Below are 24876 nucleotides of genomic sequence, written 5' to 3'. Positions count from 1 at the left end.
TATATATATATATATATATATAAAAAAAAATGTTTCTGTGTATGCAAACACTGTATGTTAAAACAAAAAAGGAGGGGGGAATAAATGTATAGGTTTTCTCTTGATTCACGTGGGAGTATCTAACTGAAATACCAGAGTCTGTCTTGATACATTAGGCCTGTCTCTCTAGGGAAATTAAACTTAATTATTAACATTAGTATGAACAGTAGTAATAGTATTTATGTACACGATGCCAGAAAGCTTGCAAGGATGACCTCATACAACCTGTTAATAACGATCCTTCTCAAGCAAGACTCCTCCTCCGCAGCTATCCTCATACAAGAAACGTAATGGAGGCCTCCATGGCAGTGTATCCCCATGGTTTGTGGTTACTTTCACAGCAGTTTTTAAAGGATAATGCCTCCTTGCTCCATATGAAGGTCTCAATGGTTTAGATGTTATTTATTTGAATTACCAACATTTGACAACCTTGTCTAATCACTCCTTTTATTTTAGCTTATGGGTGCCCTTGAGGTGGCCAAGGATTTACTCCCAGTGAGCCTGGACAAAGTAGAAACTTGGATTTTTTTTTTCTTTCAGTGGTGAAAGTGGTGCTGGTAAGACAGAAAGCACTAAACTGATTCTCAAGTTTTTGTCTGCCATGAGCCAACATTCACTGGAGCTGTCTTGTAAGGAGAAAACCTCCTGTGTGGAGCAAGCTATTCTCGAGAGCAGGTATCACATTCATATCACCATATGTGGTCTATAATGCTGCACAATAGTTAATAAGCAAGAAATATGGCTGTGGAAGCAGGAGATATTTAAAGCTAGACTTAAGAGAAAACAGTGGAGAATGCATTGCAGAATGATGTTTCCTTGGCATCCACAAAATGGACTGATGTGTCCATAGGCTTTTTCATCTCTAATGTCATGATTCTTGGACAGCAAATTTTTTTTTGGAAACTGCAATTCTGGATGTGTGAGGAATATGCTTAGATTTGTTTTGTTATAAATTTTCAAATTCTCTGTCTACTATTTCCCCTTTATGTTTTAAACTACAACTCTCTATATATTTAAACTAAACCAAAACTCAGTGGAACTACAATGATTTAAAACTTGTGAGAAATGAGACACTTAAGAGGACTGATAGCTCTCTTCCTTATTTGGTAAAGATGTGCTCCAGTAAGAACTCACTGTTTTGATTTATTGCTATTAAAAAAATCCACGTCAAGTGATTTGTATATTATATATACGATATACCATATATGATATGCTGGTCAGTAAATAGGAGGAAGTGCGTAGCCAAGTTCATCTGCCCCACACTCAGATGGACTGAAAGAAGATTCTGAGTATGGACACACATAACACTTAGAACAATGTAAATGTAGACAATGACCAAGGGTGCGGCCATTGTGGAAGATAATGTGCAAACTGGAATTGATGCGGGATAATGTCATTTTGCAAGCACTGGAATGCAGTGTTGTGCTAGTTGGCATGGCAGTCACAAATTAATACTTCATATAATTCTTTCTTATTTTTACAGCCCGATTATGGAAGCTTTTGGTAACGCAAAGACTGTTTACAACAACAACTCAAGTCGCTTTGGGAAGTTTATTCAGCTGAACATCTGTCAGAAAGGAAACATTCAGGGAGGAAGAATTGTAGATTGTATCCTCCATTCTTTTTTATTGGCTCATATTTTACAGCAATGCAAGTGTACCTCTTCTTTGGTCAGCCTTTGCTTTTGTCCTTCCATGCCTACCCAGGGTAGTGTTAAACAAGTGTTCTGATTTTCTTTGTGTGTGTGTGTACAAGCTGCCTTCCTTATTATTTTTGTTATTAGATGAATGTGCATCTGTGGAATGGAGCTAAAAATATCTTTAATTCCCTGGGAAAAGAGATTGCCAGGCCTTCACCAGCCCTTGAGAAGTGTATCTATGGACATAATGGTGGAGAAAGCTTTGTACTCATATGAAGCTGCCGAGGTCCTGCCGTATGAGGCTGTTTTGCTGCACAGGGGACATCCATGTCCTCTGTACTTGAGCTGTGTGCCAGCTCAATATAGAGCACTGAAGATTGAGGTAATTGTAACACATCTGTCAGAATTCATGGTTATAAAGGCTAAGTATGGCGCATAGGTTATACACAGAACTGTGGATGATTGTAGTTGCTTTTCCTGCCCAGTAGCCAGAACCCTGGCAGTAGAAGTTTAGCTGCATCTTGCCTGCATTTTTGGGACGAGTGATGTTTCTGCTGTAGGTCTTGGGACAAATAGTGTTTCTGCAGTGGGGTGAATTTCATTTTTAGACCAAATGCCAAATTAACCAGCAAACAAGAAGGTAGGAAAAGTGTGTCACTCCAAACCTTTGTTTGCCCGAACATGGCAACAACACTCTATTACTCTTTGTTGAAAAAACTCTTGGGGATTAGAACTGGTTGAAGGCATCAGTTATGGACATTCTCCTGAGGTTAAAGCACTCTAAGGTATTTGTAAATCAATGTTCTTTACACAATTGGTTTTACTGTTTTTATTCCTTGACTGTTTTTTCTTTCTCTCCTGAAGATTTATTAGAAAAAGTAAGTCAACATTTGTTTTCATCCGGTTCTTTTGTTTTATTGAATAGCCTTCTTCCAATATTGCGGGTGAATACATCCTCTTTAAAAACAATTCTCTATAAATGTAAACTTCATTTGTTTTGACAGAACCGTGTAGTAAGGCAGAACCCTGGAGAAAGAAATTATCATATATTCTATGCGCTGCTGGCAGGGATAGAGGAGGAGAAAGGTGAGTGCAACAGGGCACTGCTCACACAACTGTTTGCAGTGGCTCCTGTGGCTCTTTGGCAGGAGCATTTCAGCCAGTCACAAAACACAGTGACAGTGTGGTGTACTTTAACTGGGGTAATCTAGTAACCTGACAAAGAGGAAGTTATTTATTCAATTTGAAGTCATTGGGCCAGTATGAGCTCATCTGAACAAGTGTCACCAGGACCTTGGGGATTGTATTCCCAGCTGCTTCAGACTGAGTATGATTTTGGGAGAGTTGTCTGGGGACAAGCACAGGTCACACTTTCCAGGTAGAGTATTTCTGCAGGGTACTAGGGAATTCAATGGGAAGGAGAGATGGAAGGAATCTTGCCATTTCAGCCTCTTTTATGAAGACTAACCCCCTAGCTAGAGAAATTACATTAATTCATATGTAAAACTGTCTGTGACTGTCAGCAACATTTCTTTTGGCCAACTCTTTCTGTCTGTGCTGGAAAGTATAGGCCACAGTGTTATACAGATTGACTTTTACTAGAAGATGTTTAGGATTGTAAATCCAAAAAAAAAGATGACAAAGCCGATAGGGAAATACAGAGCGCCCGGGCGAGGGACTAACAATAGAAGGATGGGGGTGAGGTTGGGAACACAACTAAGTTACATGCGATACAAAGTTAGCCAACTAAGCCCGGGGGTAGGGCTTAGCAAAAATTAACCAATGAATGCCCCATTTTCCATTGATATACCTGGTGTGTTGTATTCCTACTCATGCGTATCTCAAGCAAATACATTCTCCATTTCTTTAACATCCTGGGTGTTGATTTTTGTTTTGCTTTTTGCAGAGGCATTTTACTTATCTGTACCAGAGAACTACCATTACCTGAATCAGTCCAAATGTATAGCGGATAAGACAATCAATGATGCAGACTCCTTCAGAGAAGTCATTGTGAGTTATTTCAGTGTTCTACATGCTTTAAGGATGACAAATGTCATAGCTTTTTGTGTTGGTGGGTTGAATGAAAGCTCTCATGAACTGCAGCTAATTACAGCCATGCTCTTACAGAATGACAGGGACTCCATGCAGTCCCATTGGCTTCCATGGGACTCAAGATGGGAATCAACTCCCTTCATAGAGGAACAGAGTCTATACTTGCTTCGGGTGATTTATTTTCTTTCATACATTTCACGAGCCTCAGGAAAATTACTGAAATGTTTGAAGCCACTCTTCTATCACTACTAGCAGCTCCCTGATTAAGGGGAAGATAATATTGTGTAGAAAACTATCAGTTTTACCTTCCACCCCTGTTTTAGCTAGAATGACAGCATAGGTGTTTATGGCAGAGGAAATGTTTATTCATGGCTGTGTGAGTTCCTTGTGGTGGAGAAAGCACTTTATGGAGTAAATACAGTCCTTATTCCTTCACGCCACGATGGTTTTTAGCCCTATGGGAACATACAATGCTAGAATAAGGGATCTGTGGGTAAACGATGTGTAAAGCTTTTCATTTTATAAGTAATTTACCAGGAACCTGCACACAATGGTTTGTTTTCATGTTTCTTTAAAGAATCAGACAAGTGCCTCATAGCTTGTCATAGAATTATAGGAAATTAGGCATGGAAAGGACCTCAGAAGGTCATCTAGTCCAACCTCTGGCTTGAAGTAGGACCATCTCCAACTAAGTCATCCAGCCAAGGTTTTGTCTAGCCTGCTCTTAAAAACATCCAAAGATGGAAATTCTACAACCTCTCTGGGTAACCTGTTCCAGTGCTTTACTACCATCCTAGTGAGAGAGCTTTTCCCCCAGCACCCTCCCCTTCTTGGCTGGTGAGCATGTGCTTTGTGCAAGCTTGTAGTTTCTGGAACAAACCAGATGGCTTCTCCACTGTAGACTGTGTACAGGATGAGGGTTGATTGTTTAAACATATCAAAGAAAAGAATCACTTTCTTTTCTGCTGCTGCTTGTTCTTCTGGGACTAGTTCATACAAAATTGTCATCGAAAAGTACAGAGCAATCATAGAGAAGCCTGCCTTTTACGGGAGCATAAACATTTTCTTACTGGAAGAAGATAAAATCCCATGGTGTTTGAAACTGTATGTATGTACATTTCCATTGCGTCACTCATTAGAAGGCTTTGTGTGCATTACATACTGTTTACTGAATAAAGAAATATGAAGTATTTCTAATACCTAGTATCGAGTATTAGGTCAGTGTGCGGGCCGGGTGCGCCCCGAGCCCTTTTTCGCGCTGCACGCGGGCTGTGGCCAGCAGCCCGGGCACGCGGGGGCGGAGAGGGGAGGCTTTCGCGCTGGAATTAGGCACGGACGCATATCAGTAGTTTAAAAGATTGTTTACTTACACCGAGATGGCAGTGGTGTAGGCTGGAAAGCTTGCTTCAGTTGCAGTTACAGAGAAGAAAAAGGAAAGAGGCGGACAAGAGTTCTAGACTCGTGAACTCTAGCCCAATCCGGCTGAAGGCTCTGAACACGCGAGCCCGTCGCATCAGCCGAAGAAAGTACTCGTCCGGAAGAGCTCTGAACCAACTCACACGAAGTTTGCTAGGCTCCGTGGGTCCAGTTCTTTTGCGCACGGGTGGGGTACGTATAGGAATGCTGTCGGCGACGGGGAGAGGCTAGAGATTGATCAGATCTCCGTAGCCTGCTTCAAATGCACTGGGTCCGTGAGGATCCGCAGCGCTTAGAGATCTTCACACAGCGTGAAGTCTCCTCCTCCCTTGTTCATGGAGTCCTCCAACTTGGGCGGAAACCACTCAAGCCTCTTCTACGGCTAGCAAGCCAATCACTAGCCGCCACGTGTGAATAATTTAGAACTGGCCAATAATGGGACCCAAATCTACATACAAATGGCGGGAACTCTTTGCAACGAGCATTTCCGTGCTGCAACAAAGAAATGCACCCTGCAAAGAAAGCTTCAAATCGGCGGGAAATTCTCCCTTGCACCGGGATTCTCTTTTGCAGCAGAAAACTCCACCGTGCAAGGAAGCTTGCAATTTAGCGGGGACAATTTAGCAGTGCTGAAGCACACACAAATAAAAATCACACCTTTTGGGTTGTGACAGTCAGAAGTAGCATTTGGATTTTTGTGGCTTTCCAAACTCTTGCAGCTGTGCTTACTACACACCTTATTTTCCCAAGTATTGAATTTTTCCAAGTATCTGGGGATTTGAATTAACTCACAGAATATGGTTACTTACATGGACACCCTGATGTAAAGGATACCCTAACTGACGCTTTCTCTGGATCATTTTGGCTTTTGCAGCAATATTAGATTCAGAAGTTAGTTGCGATAATTAGCCATCTCTTATTACCATAATTATCAATTGCTTATCTTAGTGTTGCCATCATTTCAGTATGTGACAGATGTTACTATTTATATCTCTTAGTTCTAGAAACCAATAAAAATGATCAGATATGTAATGTGCCTGGACCATTTTGAATAGCTTTCCCAAACTTCTTTTTGTCTAACCATTTTAATATTTTTTCCATGTTATTTACAAGCTGTCATTTATGAAGATTTGCTATTACCTAGCTACTTAATTTCATGGTAAAATATTTTTGCAGAAGTTGGCAATAATCCACATCATGGTCACATAGCTTGGGTTGATTAGCATGACATTAAGTTGCACTAATCAGCCGAAAGCAGGTAGAGCATGACATTAACTTGACATATTAAGCTTGCATCCTAAAGTATTCTAGTAGCAGAAGCTTGGGTGATCTTTGGGACACACAGTTGAGACTTTTCCAATCTGCTTTCCAGTTGGCGATGAAGGACAGAGAAGCTTTCAGTTATGAGTTCTTGTTCTTGCCTCCTTTCATCTTCCCTGATGCCTTATATTCTTATACGTTTCCTTTCACCATCTTTTACTTACTTCTTCTGTCTTTCATTTGTATGAACTCCAGTGATCTTCTCCTGGAGGCTGGATGATGATGATTCTTCCCTTCAGATGTTTTTCTGCTCTTTGTTTTTGAAAGGTTCTTTTCCATCAGGGCAGGGATTTGCATTGTGAATTTATACACAGGTACACATATGAACGTACATACATGTGTTCTGTGATTTAAGTCTGACCTTTTACAAAATACCTCTTTAGCTTATACCTCTCTGGAGAGGTATAAGTTGTTAAAATACATTGGGACCAATGAAATTATTGGATGAAGTTCTGTGTGATCCATATTGTGCAGGGGTCTAACTAGATTTATAATTTTATGGTGCTATAAAATTAATAACTATAAATAAATCTCCTGGCATCTGTTAGATTTGATATTAACAGCAGCTCTTTCTTTTTAGCCTCAGTGGTGGCTTGTTCTCCTTTTATTTTATGCCATTGGATTCCAGGGATGGGGTACTCACTCAGACCTCCATGCCTTTGGGGTTCTGTCCTCGAGTCACCATTCAGCAGAGACCGGTAGGGTAGTAACAGCTTTATCTTTATTAGGAACAGGATTCAGTAACTTGCACGCTCACAGCTTATCGGGATAACTACAACTACCCACCACCACAAACCACACCCACAGGGCATCAGGGGGAGAGACCGGGTCATCCCACTGCTGGCCCCTTAAAGGTACATTCCATATACCACACCCCACTTCTTTACTCTGGGAGCTCCCTCTTAAACAGCTAGATGTTCATCAGGTGCTACTTTAACTCGGAACATTTCAGGATCGTGGAGCCAGAGGTTGCTAGCACTTGGCTCACTGGTGGGGTTTAGCATTTACCGCCATCCCATTATATAATCCTTGTACTTCACAGGCAACCTCACCACACATCCACTCTTAGTTTGTGTGGTGTCATCAGGTTCCTCTGTGGGTACTGGTGGATTCTCTGGAATGTGGTGAAACTCTTGCTCATGGTGGTCTGGTTCTTCTTCTGAAGTTTGTTCTGCTGCCATCTCTTGAGGTACCTCAACATGTTCTGCTGGTATTGATGAGTAATCCTTTCTTAAGTGTTTTCTGTTCCTCCTGTAGACATTACCTCTAGGGGTTGTTACTGCATAGAAGCGTGGTTCATCCCTTTTTGCCGTGACAGATGCTGGTGTCCAAACTGTACTTGTTTGCATCTTTACTTTCTCCCCCTCTTGTAGAGGTGGCAAGAATGCAGCCATGTGGTCATAGTGCTCCTTTTGGCACCTTTGAAGGTTCTGCAACTTGTGGGAGGCATTTAGTCTAGGAGTTAGCACCACCATTGTAGCAGGGAGGGTACTGTGCAAAGGTCTCCCCATCAGAAGCTGCGCTGGAGCGTACTCAAGACCGGCAATGGGCGTGTTCCTCAGATTGAGTAAAGCCAGATATAGAGCAGAGCCATCCTGCAAAGTCTTTTTAAACATCGATTTGATGGTCTGAACTGTATGTTCAGCTTGACCATTGGTTGTGGGTAACCTGGGCTAGACTGGGTGATGGTTATGCCCCAGTCAGTCACAAATTGTTTCATCGTGTGACTTGCAAATGACACTTGATCACAGACAATTTCTTTAGGTATGCCATGGCAAGCAAACAGACTTCATTTTGGCTACTACCATGCCAGCTGTTTTGTCTGACAGGTGCAAAACTTCAGGGTACTTGGAGTAATAGTCGACTCTGATCAAATAAGACTGTCCCCGTATGTCAAAAATGTCTGCTGCCAATTTTAGCCAAGGCAGGTCTGGGATCTCATGTGAGATCATGGGCTCTTTCTGATTATTGGGTTGGAGCTCTTGAGAAGGTGCACAATTCGCAATCCATTGCTCGATGTGGGCATTAATTTTAGGCCAATACATGATTTGTCAACCTCACGCTTTCGACCATTGTATGCCTTGATGGGGCAAGTGAAGCAGTGTCAGCATGTTGGTCCTTGCACAACTTGGAATGATTACTTTCGGCCCAATCATAAGCAAATCATCCTGAATCATCCTGGCCTCTCAGAGACCGGATTTGGTCTCTTGAGAGGCCAGTAGGGCTTTAGTTCAGGTTTGACTTGTTTTTGTCTGCTTGGCCATCCATTAAGATGCTGTGCTCTGAGGGTTTGTAGTTCTTTGTCAGACTTAATGTGCTTCTGTAACTGCTGGAGTAACTGGTCACTGAGTGGTTCTGTTTCTGTCAGACCGTGAATCACATTTTAGAAAGCGTGTCAGCCGTTAACACGTCTTTGCCTTTGGTATAGTGAATCTGGATGTCATATTTTTGGAGTTGCAACAGCATCCTCTGCAGCCATGCCAGAGTTTTTCCTATGGGCGTCGCAAAAATTGCTTCCAGGGGTTTGTGGTCTGGCTGGACCCGTACCTGGGTGCCATATACATATTGGTGGAACTTCGTCATGGTGAAGACAGTTGCCAGAAGTTCTTTTTCAATCTGCGCATAATTTATCTGGGATTGTGTTAGAGCCCTCGAAGCATATGCAATTGGTTGATTCTGCTGAAACAGACATGCTGCAAAGCTGTCTTTGGCTTGGATTTCCAGCTGCTCTGCTGGGTTGAGCTACCTGAGCACAGGTGCCATTGTGATGGTTTGCTTGAGCTTATCCAGGGCTGCTTGATGCTTGGGTCTCCATTGCCAGATAATGTCATTCCTGAGAAGTGCTTGGCCGTCAGGCTCGACTCATGGGATGTAGTGCATCAATCACTGAATGGTTCCAAGGAGTCTCTGAAGGCCTTTTTTGTCTTTTGGAGGGGGCATCCTGTTGATGGCTTCCACTTTGTCATCGTCTGGTTTAACACCATTTTTTGAGAGGATATGGCCCATATACCTAACGCTGTTGACTAAAAACAGTATTTTGTCCTTATTAAACTTTACTCCTTTCAGACGTGCTCTCTCCAGGACTTGTTTCAGGATAGTGTCATGCTCCTCTTTGGTAGCCACTGCAATGAGCATGTCATCTGTGATTATGTGGGTTCCTGGAATGTCACCAAAGCACTCATAATTCGTATGTTGGAATACTTTGCTAGTTGACTTAACACCAAAGGGAAGGCAGTTGAAGGTGGTACCACCCCCATGGGGTGTTAAAGGTACACAACTCTGCCGATTCCTTGTCCAATTTGACTTGCCAGCAACTGCCCTTTTCATCAAGAAAGGTGAACACCTTCTTACCTGACAAGCTCTTTTGCACATCTTCTACAGTGGGAATCCAAAAGTGCAGCACTGAGCACTGCCTTGTTGAGGTCTCGTGGGTCTAGACAAAGTCATAGCAAACCATCCTTCTTTTGTGTGTTCACCAGGGATCCATGGTTTTCTCTGATAAAAAAAAAAAAATCACAAATTCTCTGACAAAAAATCACATTCGCTCTCAAAATCCATTATTAAAATTAAAAACCCCCTGAAGCCCCCTCTAGCTTTGCTGGTGCTCCTCACCCCCACCCCAGTGCTTTCCCCAGTGGTGCCCCTCACTGCCCCCACAACAGCCCCCTGCCTACTTGTGCCTCTTGCCCCCCACCCACAGCCTCTGCCCCCCAGCCCTGCCAGAGGGGGCCCCCAGCTGCCAGGGCTATGGAGCTAGGGACCCAAGTCTGCAGCTCCCTGCCCCCAACAGCAGGCAGCTATAGCAAAAGCAGCATGGAGCTAGCTCCCCTACTGCTGCCGCCTGCTCAGGTAGAGGTGGGGCCAGCTCCTCGTTTCCCCTAGCCATGACCCGCAACCCCCCAGCCTTGCCAGAGGGGCCCCCAGGCCCCTGCAAGCCCCACTTAGCTCAGGCTCCAGGAACAAAGAGTGAAGCTGAGCTGAGCGGAGCTGTGGCTGACTGAAAGCCTCAGGCCCTGCCCTTCCCCCTCCCTCTCCCCCTTCAGGCAGGACTGGGGCTTTCCTGCCCTGTTTGGAAACAGCTCTTGCAGGCTGGAGCTCAACCAGTCTGCAGTGCTCTTTGCAAAAGCAGGGAATCCGTGGGTTTCTCCGCTAAAAGGAGAAATCCACGTCTTCTCTGATAAAAAGGGGAAATCCGTGGTTTTCTGTTTTTCCATGAGAAACGGAAAACCCAGATCCCTGGTGATCACAAGGCTATTGACCCAGGGTGTGGTCACCTTTGTAATGACTCCCACAACTTCCAGCGTTTCAAGGGCAGGCTTCAACTTGCCTAGGGTTGCATAGGGAATTTTTCTACATCCATGCACAACTGGTAGTACTGCTGGGTCAACATAGATGTGGTGGGTATCAGAAAATTGGCCCAAACCTTCAAAAATATCCTGGTATAGTTTCAGAAGGTCTGCCTTGGTTGCAGGTGCTGTCAGGGCCATTTCATGGACTCGTTTGATAAAGTCTAAGGTGGTACATGCCACCTTACCAAGTATTGGTGGGTCACTATTGTCTGTTATATAAAAAGTTAAACAGATACATTAGCACCAGATTTGCAGTGTGCAATGATTGCACCTTGTGGTTTGATGTGTGTACCCCCAAATGCAACCAATGTAACATGAACTGGAGTCTTCCGTACTTTGCCTTACAAAGCCTTTGCTACATCTGCTGGGATAGTGCTTGCTTCTGCTCCAGTATCTAACTTAAAAGCAACTGGCAAGCCAGCAATCATGATGACTGTGCTATACCAGGCCTTCTGGTTATCAAAGGTCTGTGAGTGCTGCTTTGCAGACACTGCACCCATATATAGGGTACTGACTCCTTTTGCAGACTTTGGAGCCTCTCCCTTTGATTTGCACATTTTTGCAAAGTCGTTCACTCCCCAGCGTTTGTAACAAGTTTCTCCAAAAGCTGGGCAGCACAGAGGCTTGTGTGTGCTTCCACACTTTTTGCAGGCTCTGCCTTTGTTAACTTGATTGCCCTCCCGTGGAACAAACTTCACTGATGACTTGCTTTGTTTTTGCAAAGTGCTCTGGAAGCTTTGCTTTTGCTCAACTGTATGCAAGCTTGCTTCAGCAGACATAACTCGGGCCTGAGCACTTGTGAGAGCCTTTGCTGTGCAGATATCCACAGCCTGTGCCAGGGTGAGGGAGGGATTTTTCAGAAGCTTTTCTTTGAGTTTGTAGTTAGTTATGCTGAAGACAATTTTGTCCCTCAACATAACATCCTCAGCAAGTCCAAATTCATAATGCTGTGCTCTGCTTCTGAGCTCTATAGCAAAATCATCTATGCCTGCAGCCTCATTGTATCCAAGTTGCCAGAACTGATACCTTTCAAAGACAGGGGTTTTTTCGGGGTTGGCAATAGTTCTTTAACGCTACAAGCACCTCTGTAAGGGTTTTGTTATTAGGGTCTGCAAACACCCTGTGCATGTTGTTGTAAATTTCTAGGGCTTTATCCCGAATGCAGTAAAGCATGACTGCAATTTTATAATCCTCTGCCTCTTCAACTGCAAGGTATAATCGAAGCTTCTGTTCCCATCTCCTCCAATTCTCCCCAAGATTTCCAGTAAAGGATAATGCTGGTGGAGGTTTGAAATGGTCCTTTTTTTTTCTCTTTGAATGAAAATTGTAACCCCCTTAATCAGGCTGGTGGTGACTCATCCGAGAGACAGGTCACTTCTGACACCATATAATGTTTGTTCTACGCCATTGGGTTCCAGGGATGGGGTACTCACTCAGACTTCCATGCCTTTGGGGTTCTGTCCTCAAGTCACCATTCAGCAGAGACCAGTGGGGTGGCAAATAGCTTTATCTTTATTAGGAACAGCATTCAGCAACTCCCATGCTCACAGCTTGCAGGGAGAACTACAATTACCCACCACCACAAACCACACCCACAGGGCATCAGGGGGAAAGACTGGGTCATCCCACTGCTGGCCCCTTAAAGGTACATTCCATATACCACACTGCAAGGGTGTGGATGGAGCTGTGGCACAGGGAACAGGATGACCCCATTATAAAAAATAAGAGGTGTGAAAGGGAGGAGTGAAGAGAGTGTGTGCTCTAAACCCCGAAGTTGGATGTCTTTGGTTAGAATTCCTTTGGGAAAGGAGCAAAGGAAACCAAGAGCAGCCATATAGGTACCTGTTACTTTACAGTAATCAAATAGCCACAGTCAACAATGATCCCATCATTGTTACAAAAAGATGACCATTGGTCACAACATATAATCGTACATGCACAGAAGTGCAACACATATCCAGTTCAAAGAGCCATACTCAGGTATGTCACATGCTGTACTTCTCAGATTAACGCTGTTTCATCAAGTGCACACACTCACCTGTGGTGAATTTATACACCCTGGTTCCAGAATAGTGTGCTCTAAAGAGATGTTTGGGAAATACAAGCCCTTCTCAGAGGTTTACAGTCACTATCTACATCTACGCTGAACAAAATAGGTTTCTTCTCTTCCTGCTTTAGTATGTTTCTTTAGATAGAGATGAAGTTGTTTGGGTTCTTTTTTTTGGGGGGGGGGGGGGAGGGAGGGGTTCCTCCCTGGTGTACACTTGATCATTCTGGCATTGCTTAATCTTAAATCCATTCATCTCCACAAAAACCCGTCTCACTCTGCTTCTCTGTAGAGTATTATACAAGCCCAATGATTTTAGAAAATAAAATGAAGTTGCAGTGCACAGACAAGGAGGAGGATCTAGAATTTGTATTTTCTTTCCATATTTGGTTTCTCCAAATCTGGAAAATTTCAAGGGAGGCCCTCAGTTGCTAGAGAGCTTGTTCAGTCTAGCCCTAAGCCAACAAATATTTGAGTTCTAAACAACTAATCCTGTGAGTAGTTCTGTTGAAGTCGAAAAGCTAGTTAGGATTGACACTTTTCAGGAAAAAACTTCTTAATGGGGTCCTGTGTGTTCCTCAAGTTATCCACGTAACATGTTAAACACTTCTGTGGAGAGACAGAGTACAAAGCATATATTTGCTCTGTCTGTGCCTCTGTTCCTATTAACTCGTCTTCTGAATGCAAAATGCTGCGTAACTCTGGCAGTTGCTTTTCATTCATCCCTTATTGTTGTCTTCAGTCTTTGGTTCAACAACAAACCAAAACACTCACTTAAAGATTTTTTTTCCCCAGATGGCAATGCAAGTGATGCAATTCACCAAGGAAGAGGTGCATGACGTCCTTAGGCTGCTAGCTGGTATTCTGCACCTAGGGAACATTGAATTTATCACAGCTGGTGGAGCACAGGTGTCCTTCAAAACAGGTGAGAAGGCTGGAGTCCTTTACTGCATGGAACTAATTTGGGGTAATTAAATTAGACTAATTGCTTATGTTAAGCACAAAGAAAAAAAAACATGATTTGCCTTCAAGATTTGTATATCATGATTGCAGTGTTGTTTTACAGTAGATGAGGCAAATTACTCTCTGCCACTAACTCTGGCTGTAATTTAGGAAAGCTACCAGCCACCTCCTACCTATTGAACCTGCTGCAAAGTGCTGTCCTGAATTGGAACCCTTTCCTTCAACTGATAGGACTCAAACAAGTGCTTACATTCCTAAATAGCTACCTCTGTGCACTTCTACCTTCATCATGGCTTTCACAATTTATTAGCAAAAGTACAGCTACAACTGTCTAAGTGATGAATTGATCAGATTGAATTTCAGAGCCTTTAACATACTAGTTTTCCATGTGGTAAAGAGCAATAGTGTTGCCCCTTTATGACATAAATCAGTGGTCTCCAACCTTTTAAAGTAGGAGATTACCTTCGGCATTTAAAACCAACCCAAGATCTACCGTGCACTGCCACTCCCCCAGCCCAGCAGGTAAATCTGTGAGAGGGAAAGGGGGGGGTGGGACAGATTGAGGCAGAGGGCGAAAAAATGATTTGGGGGCATGCCTCCCCAGCAGTTAAGTCCCACCTGGCTGGGGCCCCATTCAGCTTACCCCTGCTCCTGCCTCTGCTGTCCCTCACTGTGGGAGCCTCTACCTAGCCCTCACCTCCAGACTGACCTGCTGGGTGGGGGTGCACATGTGCATGCACGCGGGCACTCAGGCCCCAACCTTGGATTGACTCCAAGAGGCTCTGGGATCTACCGGTGGATCGAAATCCACTGGTTGGTGACCAGTAGCATAAATAATGGCAAGATACAAATTAAGATGAACATTTAGGGCAAATTCCACATTGGATAACTAAAAACATTCATGTGTTCCAGAAGAAGTTGAAGCACATTGTTAGGGACAAACTCAGAAGGATTAGATCTCTTTATCCAAAATTACATTTGAATTTTTTTACTAGTTCCATTAAGAATAGATTAAACAATAAACTCATAGTGTTTAAATTGACTTCTTCCTACAATGCATATTAATAATATTTATATCCTATTATTTTGGGAGCACGGCAGAGATATAAGCAACTTAGTCAACTATCATATTGATTTTGTTGCAAGTGAATTTTCAACACAATATATCAGCGTTGATGCTCCAAGTTGAATGTCTAGACATTAATAAATGGTATCGATTGACTCTGAAAATTAATAGGAATTGAGCTTACATAAATATGCTGCAGCAGGATGCATTAACAGCTGAATTCTAAGGAGTAACTAGATCCTTGTGAAAGACTGTTTTGTTTATAATTTCTCATGGCAAGTTTTAAATGGCTATTTTTGCCTTGAAATATAGTCAGTTTCAAAAAGGAGTTGTGTTTTCAGGAACTGTACCAGACACCTACTCTTCTGTTTCTGTAGTTACCGGTGCATTTTCCTTCCTGTTAAAATTTGTTTCTGTCCTCCATTTCTGTCTGATACCACACTGATAAAGAGGAAACTGCCCAAATGACTGACTTGACTTCTGGAGGGAAAATCATGCAAATGAAGTAGACAAACACAGTGTTCTGAAATGCACAGAACAAAGAAAATGAAAAATTAAACATTTTGCTGCTTCCGCGCTTAGATGCAGTGGTGTCTGGGAGCTGCTTGTAATTCCTGAGACTGGAGCTCAATTGTGCTCCCAGCTCACCCCCTCATATGGGAGGCAGGTGGGTTGCTGGTGTCCACAGCACAGATGCTGTCTCTGCCAGCTTAGTTTCACTTATAAATACAGTAATTAATAAAAAAGAGAGAGTGAGCAAGAGAGAATATCACACCATTCTATATTTTTTATTACACCTTTTGTTGCTAGCTCTGGGTAGATCCGCAGAGTTACTTGGGCTGGACTCAACACAGCTGTCTGAAGCATTAACACAACGATCAATGATACTCAGGGGAGAAGAAATCTTAACACCTCTCAGTATACAACAGGTAAGGACAAATCTCTTGGAATACAGTTCAGCAAAGAGCAATATTACCTTTGGCTCATGTAAAAACCACATAAATCAATTGAAGTAAAGGATTATGCTGAATCGCTAACTCCTCAATTCAAGTATGTGGGAATTTGACATTCAAAAGCAACAGGCAATACAGTATAAGAAAGATGAAATCCCTGGTTGCCAAAGATCTTGATCTTCCAGTGGTGTTTCACTAACCCTGTACCATTGTAGAGTCCAGTGAACCTTGGGGCTGGAGTCCAGGTGAACAGATCCCAGAGCAGGATCAAGGCATAAGTTAGGACATCAACAACAGAAGTAGGAAAAGGGGCAAGGACAGTTTTACCCAGCATATTTTCTGTAACCTAGTTGTGTTCCCCTCCTCACCTAGATATGTTAGTCCCTCGCTTGGGCACTCTGTATTTCCCTTATGGCTTATGGCAGCTTTGGTTCATAACTCTTAACATTCTCTAATAAAATTCAGTCTATTCTGCAAGCCTTTTAGGGTGGGTGTTGAGAAGAGACTGAGAGAAGGAGAATAAGAAAGAATAGCATGCAGGGTCATGACGTATGTTTCTTCCATTGGGAGTAGCAGGAAGGGAAACAGGGTGGTATGTTTCGCACGGAAAGGGCATTCAGGTTTACCAAGAGATTTTAAACCAGCATAAATGAGATGATGCCTGCATGATTGTTGTGAGCAGTGTTGCAGAAATCCATAGTGCTGACAGTATTTAATATTTTGGGGGGGCCGTGTTCCTTTATTCCCGTTAGTACCTTCTTCCGTGAATAGGCCAATTGGTTTCAGTGTGACTACGTGAGGAGAGAGGAAACTCCATGATGCAGAGCTCAATGAGGATAAGAATTTCTCTTTCCAGTCTTTAGAAATCCCTTCATATTGACATCCAGTAATCCTTGGGAGAGCTGGTAGCATTCCCTGTACTTGTTTTTCTGCTATTTTCTGTAGCTTTTAGCTTTGTCAGGTTGAAACCATTAGGGCTTAGGAGGAGGACTGCTATCAATAGATGGGATACATCTAACTAAAACTGGAAAGAGCCTCTTGGGTATCATCCAGCCAACTTCATAAAAAGGGCTTTAAACTAGGTCCCATGGGGAATGGTGAACAACAGAGCAAAAAATCCATAGGGGAAAGCACTGGAAGAAGTAGCTCAACTCTGGGATAGGGCTTGAAGACCACAGGACAACAAGCAATGAAAAATGGAAACAAGCGGGTCAAAATTCATGTTACATCTGATGGATGTATAGAAGTACAAGAAGTATGGAGAACAAATAAAATGAGCAAACAGCCTGTGAAAAGAACTATGATCTCTCTGGAATATTAACCTTGAGAGGACTACACTTTGATTTGGAAGGACAGGGTTGGAAGAACAAGTGTTGGTGCTGCCTTACATGTCAGAGACATACTTGTTCCCTAGTTCAGGAGGAAGAAAATAGTAGATCAGAATGCATTTGGGTAAAGATAAAAAAGTGAAAGATACAGCACTGATGAGATACAGCCTGTATCCCAACAAAAGTTGGGATTTATTATAGGCCACAAAATCAAAGAGATGTAGTGGATGAGGTACTCTTCAAGGAAGTGTCAAAATTATCCGGAAGTTATGAGATGGTACTTCAATTTTCTGGACATCTGCTGGAAGAACAGTACAGCCAAATGTAAAATGTTGAGCCAGTTTCTAACTTTCATGGAAGAAAACTTTCTGTTTCCGAAGGCTGAGGATACAAACTAGAGGATCATGTATGTTGGTACAGACTAGAGGATCTTGTCTGGACCAATGGTGAAGTATTGGTGAAAGATGTGAAGGTGATGGGAAACTTGGGAGGAAGCAATCACAATATGATAGAATTCAAAATCCTGAGGTGGGGAAAGCATGAGGTCAGCAGAACTAAGATGCTAGATTTCAACCAACTCAAGGGAGTGATAGGCATGGTGCCATGGGACTGAAGGATAAAGAAGCCCAGAAGGGCTGGAAGCTTTGAAAGGGCACTGCATTGGAAAAATGGGTGGGTCACCATGGAAGCATATCAGAAAATAGGAAACACCTTCAGGGGCAAAACCAGGAAAGCAAAGATAAACAATGAGCTACACCAGGCAAGTGAGGTTAAAGACAGAAATAAGTTCTGTAAGTATGTTGGCTAGAAAACAAAGACCAAGAAAGCTATGGGTCTGCTCTCAAATAGCCAGCGCAAATTTTTAACAGAAGATGCAAAGAAGATGGAGCTACTCAACAGCTACTTTGCCTCAGTTTTCACAAAATTTAGGCTGCCGCTAGGCACCTAATTAGAATTATTTGCATAAGGAAGGGCAGACATTGAAGGAGGAGATAACAAAAGAGATAACAGTTAAAAGACAAACAGACAAAAGATAAGTCAGAGAGAGTTTTTGATATGTCTGAATGAATTCAAGTCAATAGGGCCTAATGAACTTCATCCTGTGGTACTGAAGGAACTGTCAGAGATCTCTGAATCCTTGGCAATAATATTAATGAAGATGTGGAAGATGGGCAAGGTACCAGAGGACTGGAAAAGAGACAACATAGTGTCCCTCTTCAAAAAAGGCCAAAGGAAGACCCAGGGAACTACAGTCTATAGCATCAACTCAATACCCAGGAAGTTACTGGAGCATATCCTAAGGAAGGCCATTTGCAAGCATCTGAGGAGGAAAGGCTGATCATAAGAAGCCAGCATGGATTTACAAAAAAACAAATTGTGCCAAACAAACTTGGTCTCTTTCTTTGACAGCATAACTGCTTGGGTAGATGAAGGGAAAGCTGTGGACATAGTGTATTTGGATTTCAACAGGACTTTTGACAAGGTCCCACATGACCAGCTCTTAAATTAGAGAAATGTGGGCTGGACAAAACTACTATAAGGTGAATAGATAACTGATTCAGAAGCTATAAGAATGGCTAGAGGTTTCAAGTGGAGTCTCACAGGAACCTGTGCTGGGCCTGGCACTGTTCAGCATGTTTATTAATTATTTGTATGCTGGAATTGAGAGCTTCTTGAGTAAACTTTCAGATGACACAAAACTGGGAAGGACTGCAAACACTGGAGGACAGAAACACCATTCAGAAGGAGCTTCACAAATTGGAAAGCCAGTCTGGAGCTTACAGGATGGAGTTCAGTGTTGGCCAACTCAAGGTTCTACATCTCAGAAAGAATAGCCAAAAAATGGATAACATTTGACTGGATGGCAGCACTGCAGGGAAGGATCTGGGACTCTTGGTAGATCAGACTCAGTACAAGTCTGCAGCACACTGTAGCTACACAAAAGGTGGATGTGCTTTTAGGATGCATCAATACAAGTGTTCAGTGCAAGACATGGGAGGTGATACTTGGCACTGGTTGGATCTCATCTAGAGTATTGTTTTGGTCTCCACATTTTAAAAAGGACACAGAGAAGTTAGAGAGGGTCCAGAGGCAGGTGACAAGAATGATAAAGGGCTTGGAAGGCAAATCATACAAGGAGAGGTTGATGGAGCTAGGCATGTTCAGGTTGTAGAAAAGGTGCTTAAGAGGGGATATGATAGCAGTCTTCAAATATCTGAAGGACTGCCATAAAGAAGAGGGTAAACACCTTTTCTTTCTTGCTACAGAGAGGAGTATGCAGACCAATAGCTGAGGTTGCAGGAAAGTGGGCTTAGACTGGATAGCAGGAAACACTTCTTTACTATTAGAAGAGTGAAGCAGTGGAATATACTGTCTAGGGAAGTTGTAGAATGTCTGTCATTGGAGGTATTCAAGAAGATAAGCATTGGTCAGAGATGATCTAGGAGTTACGTCTGTGTTACTTTGTGAGTATTTCCCATGCTTCTGGGTTTTGCTGGTTGCCACATGGGGCCAGGACAGAAATTATTCTCCTGCTGCTGCTATATCATGGGCTGGCAAAATGCGGCCTGGGGGCTGGATGTGGCCTGCCAGGCCATTCTATCTGGCCTGCAAGGCCCCTAAAAAATTTAGAAAATTAATATTAATCTGCCCTGGGCTGCCTGTCATGTGGCCCTCGATGGCTTGCCAAAACTCAGTAAGCGGCCCTCTGCCCAAAATAATTTCCCGCCCCTGTGCTATATGTTGGGAGGGGGGCAGGCATCATCAAGCTCAGAACACTGTATGTTGGTTGCTGCCAAGACGGGATTTTGACTGAGTTGTAACAGTGTACCTTTTGGGACTTAAATACGGGGGTTCCTGGCTAGAGGGTCTTTCCCCTCCCTGCAGGATCAGACTAATTGCCATATATGGGGTCAGCAAGGAATTTTACCCCAGGATCAGATAGGTAAGGACTATGTGGGGTTTTGCCTTCCTTTGTAGTGAGGAGAGTGGCCCCTTCATAGATTGTAGAGTCAGAAGGGACCACAATGGATCATTGTGTCCGACCCCCTGCCCCTGGCAGGAAAGAGGACCGAGGTCAGATGACCCCAGCCAGGTGACTATCTAGCCTCCTCTTGAAGACCTCTTGAAGAAATTTATAGGTGACCACAAGCCGTCTCTTGTGAAGGCTGAAGAGATTCAGCTCTCTCAACCTCCCCCCGTAGGGTCTATCACGAAAGCCACTAATCATGCGAGTGGCCCTCCTCTGGACCCTCTCTAGATTCCCTGCGTCCTTCTTGAAGTATGGTGCCCAAAACTGGACACAGTACTCCAACTGCGGCCTGACCAGTGCCGCATAGAGGGGGAGCATCACCTCTTTTGATCTATTAGCCACGCACCTGCTAATGCATGACAAATGCACTTCATTGAATTGCTTAAGCATATTTTAACAGCCTTTGCAGCAGCGGGACTTTGGCTGCTGTGGTCCCTGTGATTTACCTCTGACAGGTTAGGGTGTTATATCTTGTGGCTGTGTCCGGGTTGACTGTGTAGTTTTTGTTAGATAGTTTAGACAATGGATTTGGTTAGGATGGTTTGGATAGGGATGATCCTGCCTCAGGCAGGGAGTTGAACTAGATGATCTCTGGAGGGTCCCTTGCAGTCCTACTTTTCTGTGATTCTGTTAAATTTCCCTGCTGAAGTTTCCTGTCTACTTTGGGCAAAAATTTCTAGAAAGTTTTACCAAAAAAAGAGTTCAGCAGTTTCCAGGAATGAGAGGAGGGGAAAACAAATGTACTTGCAAACCATGGGGGCCAAATTAAGGTAGCAAAATTGACATTTAATTCTGACATTCCAAACTCACGAGAGCTTGCAATCTTATCTTGTATTTAATGTAAATATTTAATTGTAACTACTCATAACAGGGCTTTTGGTCACTATTAATTTAATTGTACTCCTTAAAATATACCTGGCGATGTGTGTGTTGTACTTTGCCTTATACTGACATATACTTGTTTCTGATAACAAGTAATATAATGTATATTTTTTCTCCAATACAGGCAATAGATAGCAGAGACTCTATGGCTATGGCACTTTATTCCCAATGTTTTGCTTGGGTTATTAAAAAAATCAACAGCAGAATTAGAGGCAAAGATGACTTCAAGTCCATTGGAATTTTAGATATATTTGGATTCGAGAACTTCGAGGTTGGTTCCAAAAGATTGTTATGAAAATTATTCTAATCTTTGTATTTTTTTAATGTTCCACAAATCAGACAGAACCGGATTGTTAAATGCTTTGTACCTTTTAAAAATCAGTTTATTATTTACTAAACACATTGCTTTGAAAGTATTTACCTTTGAATATGTGTGTTCTTCTAGGTTAATCGTTTTGAGCAGTTCAGTATTAACTATGCAAATGAAAAGCTTCAAGAATATTTCAACAAGCACATTTTTTCTTTGGAGCAACTGGAATACAGCAGGTAAGAACAGCAACCTAAGCTTGAAAGGAACCTAAGAGCAGTTAAATGCCAAAATCCTACTGAAGTTCAATGGGATTTGGGTGCCTTTCTCCTTTAGGTACCTATATCTGCATATTCATTAAAAGCAAACTGATTCACTTTAAGTTGCCTGACAGGCATAGCAAAAAATTCATTTGTAATTATAAACCTGGTGGTTCCCTCTTTGCTTATCCTAGAGAAGGACTGATTTGGGAAGATATTGACTGGACCGACAATGGAGAGTGCTTGGACCTTATTGAAAAGGTAATGCGGTTTTTGAAATTTGACTATGCGTGAAGAAATGGCCATGTTGATTCATATTTCCATTTCTTGCAACAAGAGCACTGCTTTTTGTCAGCAGGTATTTTAAAGAAACGTATAGTCAACAAGAAGCCTGTCTTTTTATATCTAAATATTAATCTTTAGTACAGCAGTTTTCACACTTGTCCATAGTGTGCATCACCTCAAAATCAATGTATTTTCATGGGTACATAATCCTGCTCTTTTGGTTACAGGCTCTTTTTGATATTACTGTAGTACTATTATTTACAACCTGCATTACAGTAAGATGGCATGTATTATGAGCATGTGTGTATTCCAACTGAGGCTGAGACTTCATTAGGCTATATACAAGTACAAAGCAAATACAAGACAATCCCTGCTCTGAAAAACTTTTAATTTAAATAAACAAGGGACCTAATTGTTCGGAAGAAGAGGATAAAACATACAAGCAGAGCAAACATCACAATAGACCCATGATCTACTTGAGTTAATTTTAAGACAGGGTTATATTTTGTATCTTGTGCTTTCCCTGAATGCCAAACGTTACGTTTGTGGATCTGTGCAGACCTGAGGAAGGGTACTTTGGGCTCAGAACTTGTCTAGTATCTGTATCAGCTATGCCAGGGGTGTTCAACCTCCAGCCCATGGCCAAATGTGGTCTGTGGAACCATTGCATCTGGCCTGTGGGGCTCACCAGGGGTCCAAAAATATGGCAGTAGGGGATTGGTGGCTATTAATATGGCCACCCCGACCCCCCACCAAACCCCATATCCCAATCCTTGCACAGCCAGTCAGAGCCAAGCTACTCCCCCTTCCCCTGCAGGGCCAGGCTGTGCCTTCCCTCCCCACCCCACCCCACCCCACCTTCTGGATCAGGGTATGGTCATGCTCCCTTCCCCACTTGGGATTGGGTTGGGGCCTGGCCATGCCCCCTCCCCTGCAGAGCTGAGCCACACCCTCTCTCTGCAGGGATGCATTGGAGCCTAGCCAGACCACCCCCTTCACTTTCCAAGGGGTCAGGTCAAGGTCCTTTTTCCTGCAGGGCTGTGTTGGAGCTGTCCTGCCGCCCACCCCGCTCTGCACAGCCAGATGGTATCCACCGTGCCTGCACAGGCTACATCCAGCCTGCTGCCCATCCAGCCCACCCAGCAAAAAGATTGGGCACCGCTAAGCTATACTGTTGGTCCGATAAGAAATCACCAAAACCCCTTGATTTCCTAGACCTACAACTACATTTCAGCCCTACAGTGACATACCTACACAGCTGTTTGCGTGTGGTGTTGGTGGTAAGAGAGAGCAGTGTAATCCTTTAGTTAAAACACATTCCATTGAACTAGTAATTCAAGAGCTTCTGCCCCAGCTTGAACAGTGATACCCTTTGTGGCATAAGGCAAATTACTTAACCTCCATGTGCTACCTGTCTACTTCCCCAGAGCATTGTAATCAATGTGAGGGTACTTACGTTTGAATGTGGTTGCTCCAGAAAGACTCTAGAAGACCTAATGGAGTCTTAGTACAGGATGCATCTATCAGGAGCTGACTCTGTATGACAGGAGCAGCTCTGGGGCCCATTTGGAAGCATCTCCAACCTCAGATTGAAATCCTTTGTACCCATAGCCCCATTGTAATTCTTAGCCCTTACAGGGGTGGGACTCTTGCCCCACTCAAGAAATAATTCATTTAACAGGTGGAGAGTAAATCCCCTTCCTCTAAACAAGAGCTAGAACTCAAAAAGTGCTCACTTCTGCAATAGCTGCCATTTGGAAACAGCACAGGGAATACAGAATCTTTTTTTTATAATGACTTTGCAGTTTCCTCTAAGGGTTTTTATAACTATTGATTTCTTTATTCCTATCTTGATGCATCCTATGTGACAGCAACCTCAGGAAGATGTTCACATAGCAGGGACTTTTCTGAGACAGAGAAAAGATCAATGCAAGCAATCTATGGACTAATTCATCTTTTTTCTCTCTTCATTGATCAAGAAACTTGGTCTGCTAGCACTTACCAATGAAGAGAGCCATTTTCCTCAAGCTACTGACTCCACCTTGTTGGGGAAGCTACATGCCCAGCATTCTGTATGTAAAGCTTTGCTGAATAATTTAGTGTACCATTGCTTCTGTGGAAGTTCATGATTCATATCTTATTTCCGTAATATTTACTTTAAGTACTGGGTTTGTCCTACTCCTGCAGAAGTTACTTGCCACGGCATTTGCTTCCATGGGGATATGATAAAGTTTGTCATCTGAAACTATACTTTCCTTTAACAGTGTGGGTAAGGAGTTTTGCATATGCCTAGATTGCTGCATAGAAAGGTTCTGCAATAGGCCAGATTTTAATCTCAGTTACACTAATGGAAATCTGGGATAATTATGTTGATTTCACCAGAGTTCTTCTGGGTTTACATTGATGTGACAGGTTGGAATGTCCATCCCCCAGTTGTCTTTTCCTGCCTAGTGCAGGAGGACTGGACCCAATGATCTACAAGGTGCCTTCCAGCCCCTAACAATCTATGAATCTGTGAATCCATTTGCCATATTCACCACCTTTATTCTGGAACCCAGAATTAGTGTATAAGAGCCCCTTTGATACAAGCATATGGCAAATCCCTGACCTGACAAAAACAGTTTGAGACTGACCCTTCTCACCTACTGTACTTGTACCTGATAATTTAGTTTTAGTATAATGTGTTTCTATGTACCCTAAATCCACAATTACAGTGTTTGAAGCAACTCTAGACTGGCAGGCCTATTACCAGTCTAGATTTGGTGGTGTGTCAGGGGGGAGGAGGGTGTTAAATTTGTGCATTATATTATTCCAATTCCCCTCTCCCTCTTCTAACTAGTCTTACTCTTTTTTCTCCCCAATTAGAACAATCCTTTTTATGTGAAACCAAGAGTTGCTGTTTACAACTTTGGAGTGAAGCATTATGCTGGGGAGGTAAT

General features: G+C 42.9%; 1 protein-coding gene across 1 annotated transcript in view; it reads left to right on the top strand.

Annotated features, from left to right (window-relative positions):
• The window catches only part of MYO10 (myosin X), a 213687-nt gene that overhangs the window by 107047 nt on the left and 81764 nt on the right, over positions 1 to 24876 (top strand). Inside the window, 12 exon segments of the mRNA XM_025208873.1 lie at positions 580 to 714; positions 1523 to 1647; positions 2543 to 2556; positions 2683 to 2764; positions 3585 to 3688; positions 13658 to 13787; positions 15702 to 15820; positions 21210 to 21356; positions 21531 to 21631; positions 21847 to 21913; positions 23917 to 24009; positions 24803 to 24871. Of these exon segments, the coding sequence (XP_025064658.1) occupies positions 580 to 714; positions 1523 to 1647; positions 2543 to 2556; positions 2683 to 2764; positions 3585 to 3688; positions 13658 to 13787; positions 15702 to 15820; positions 21210 to 21356; positions 21531 to 21631; positions 21847 to 21913; positions 23917 to 24009; positions 24803 to 24871 (1186 nt within the window).

This window comes from Alligator sinensis, unplaced genomic scaffold (assembly GCF_000455745.1).
Source record: "Alligator sinensis unplaced genomic scaffold, ASM45574v1 scaffold791_1, whole genome shotgun sequence".
NCBI lineage: Eukaryota > Metazoa > Chordata > Crocodylia > Alligatoridae > Alligator > Alligator sinensis.
This window is presented reverse-complemented; position numbering and strand designations above follow the sequence as displayed.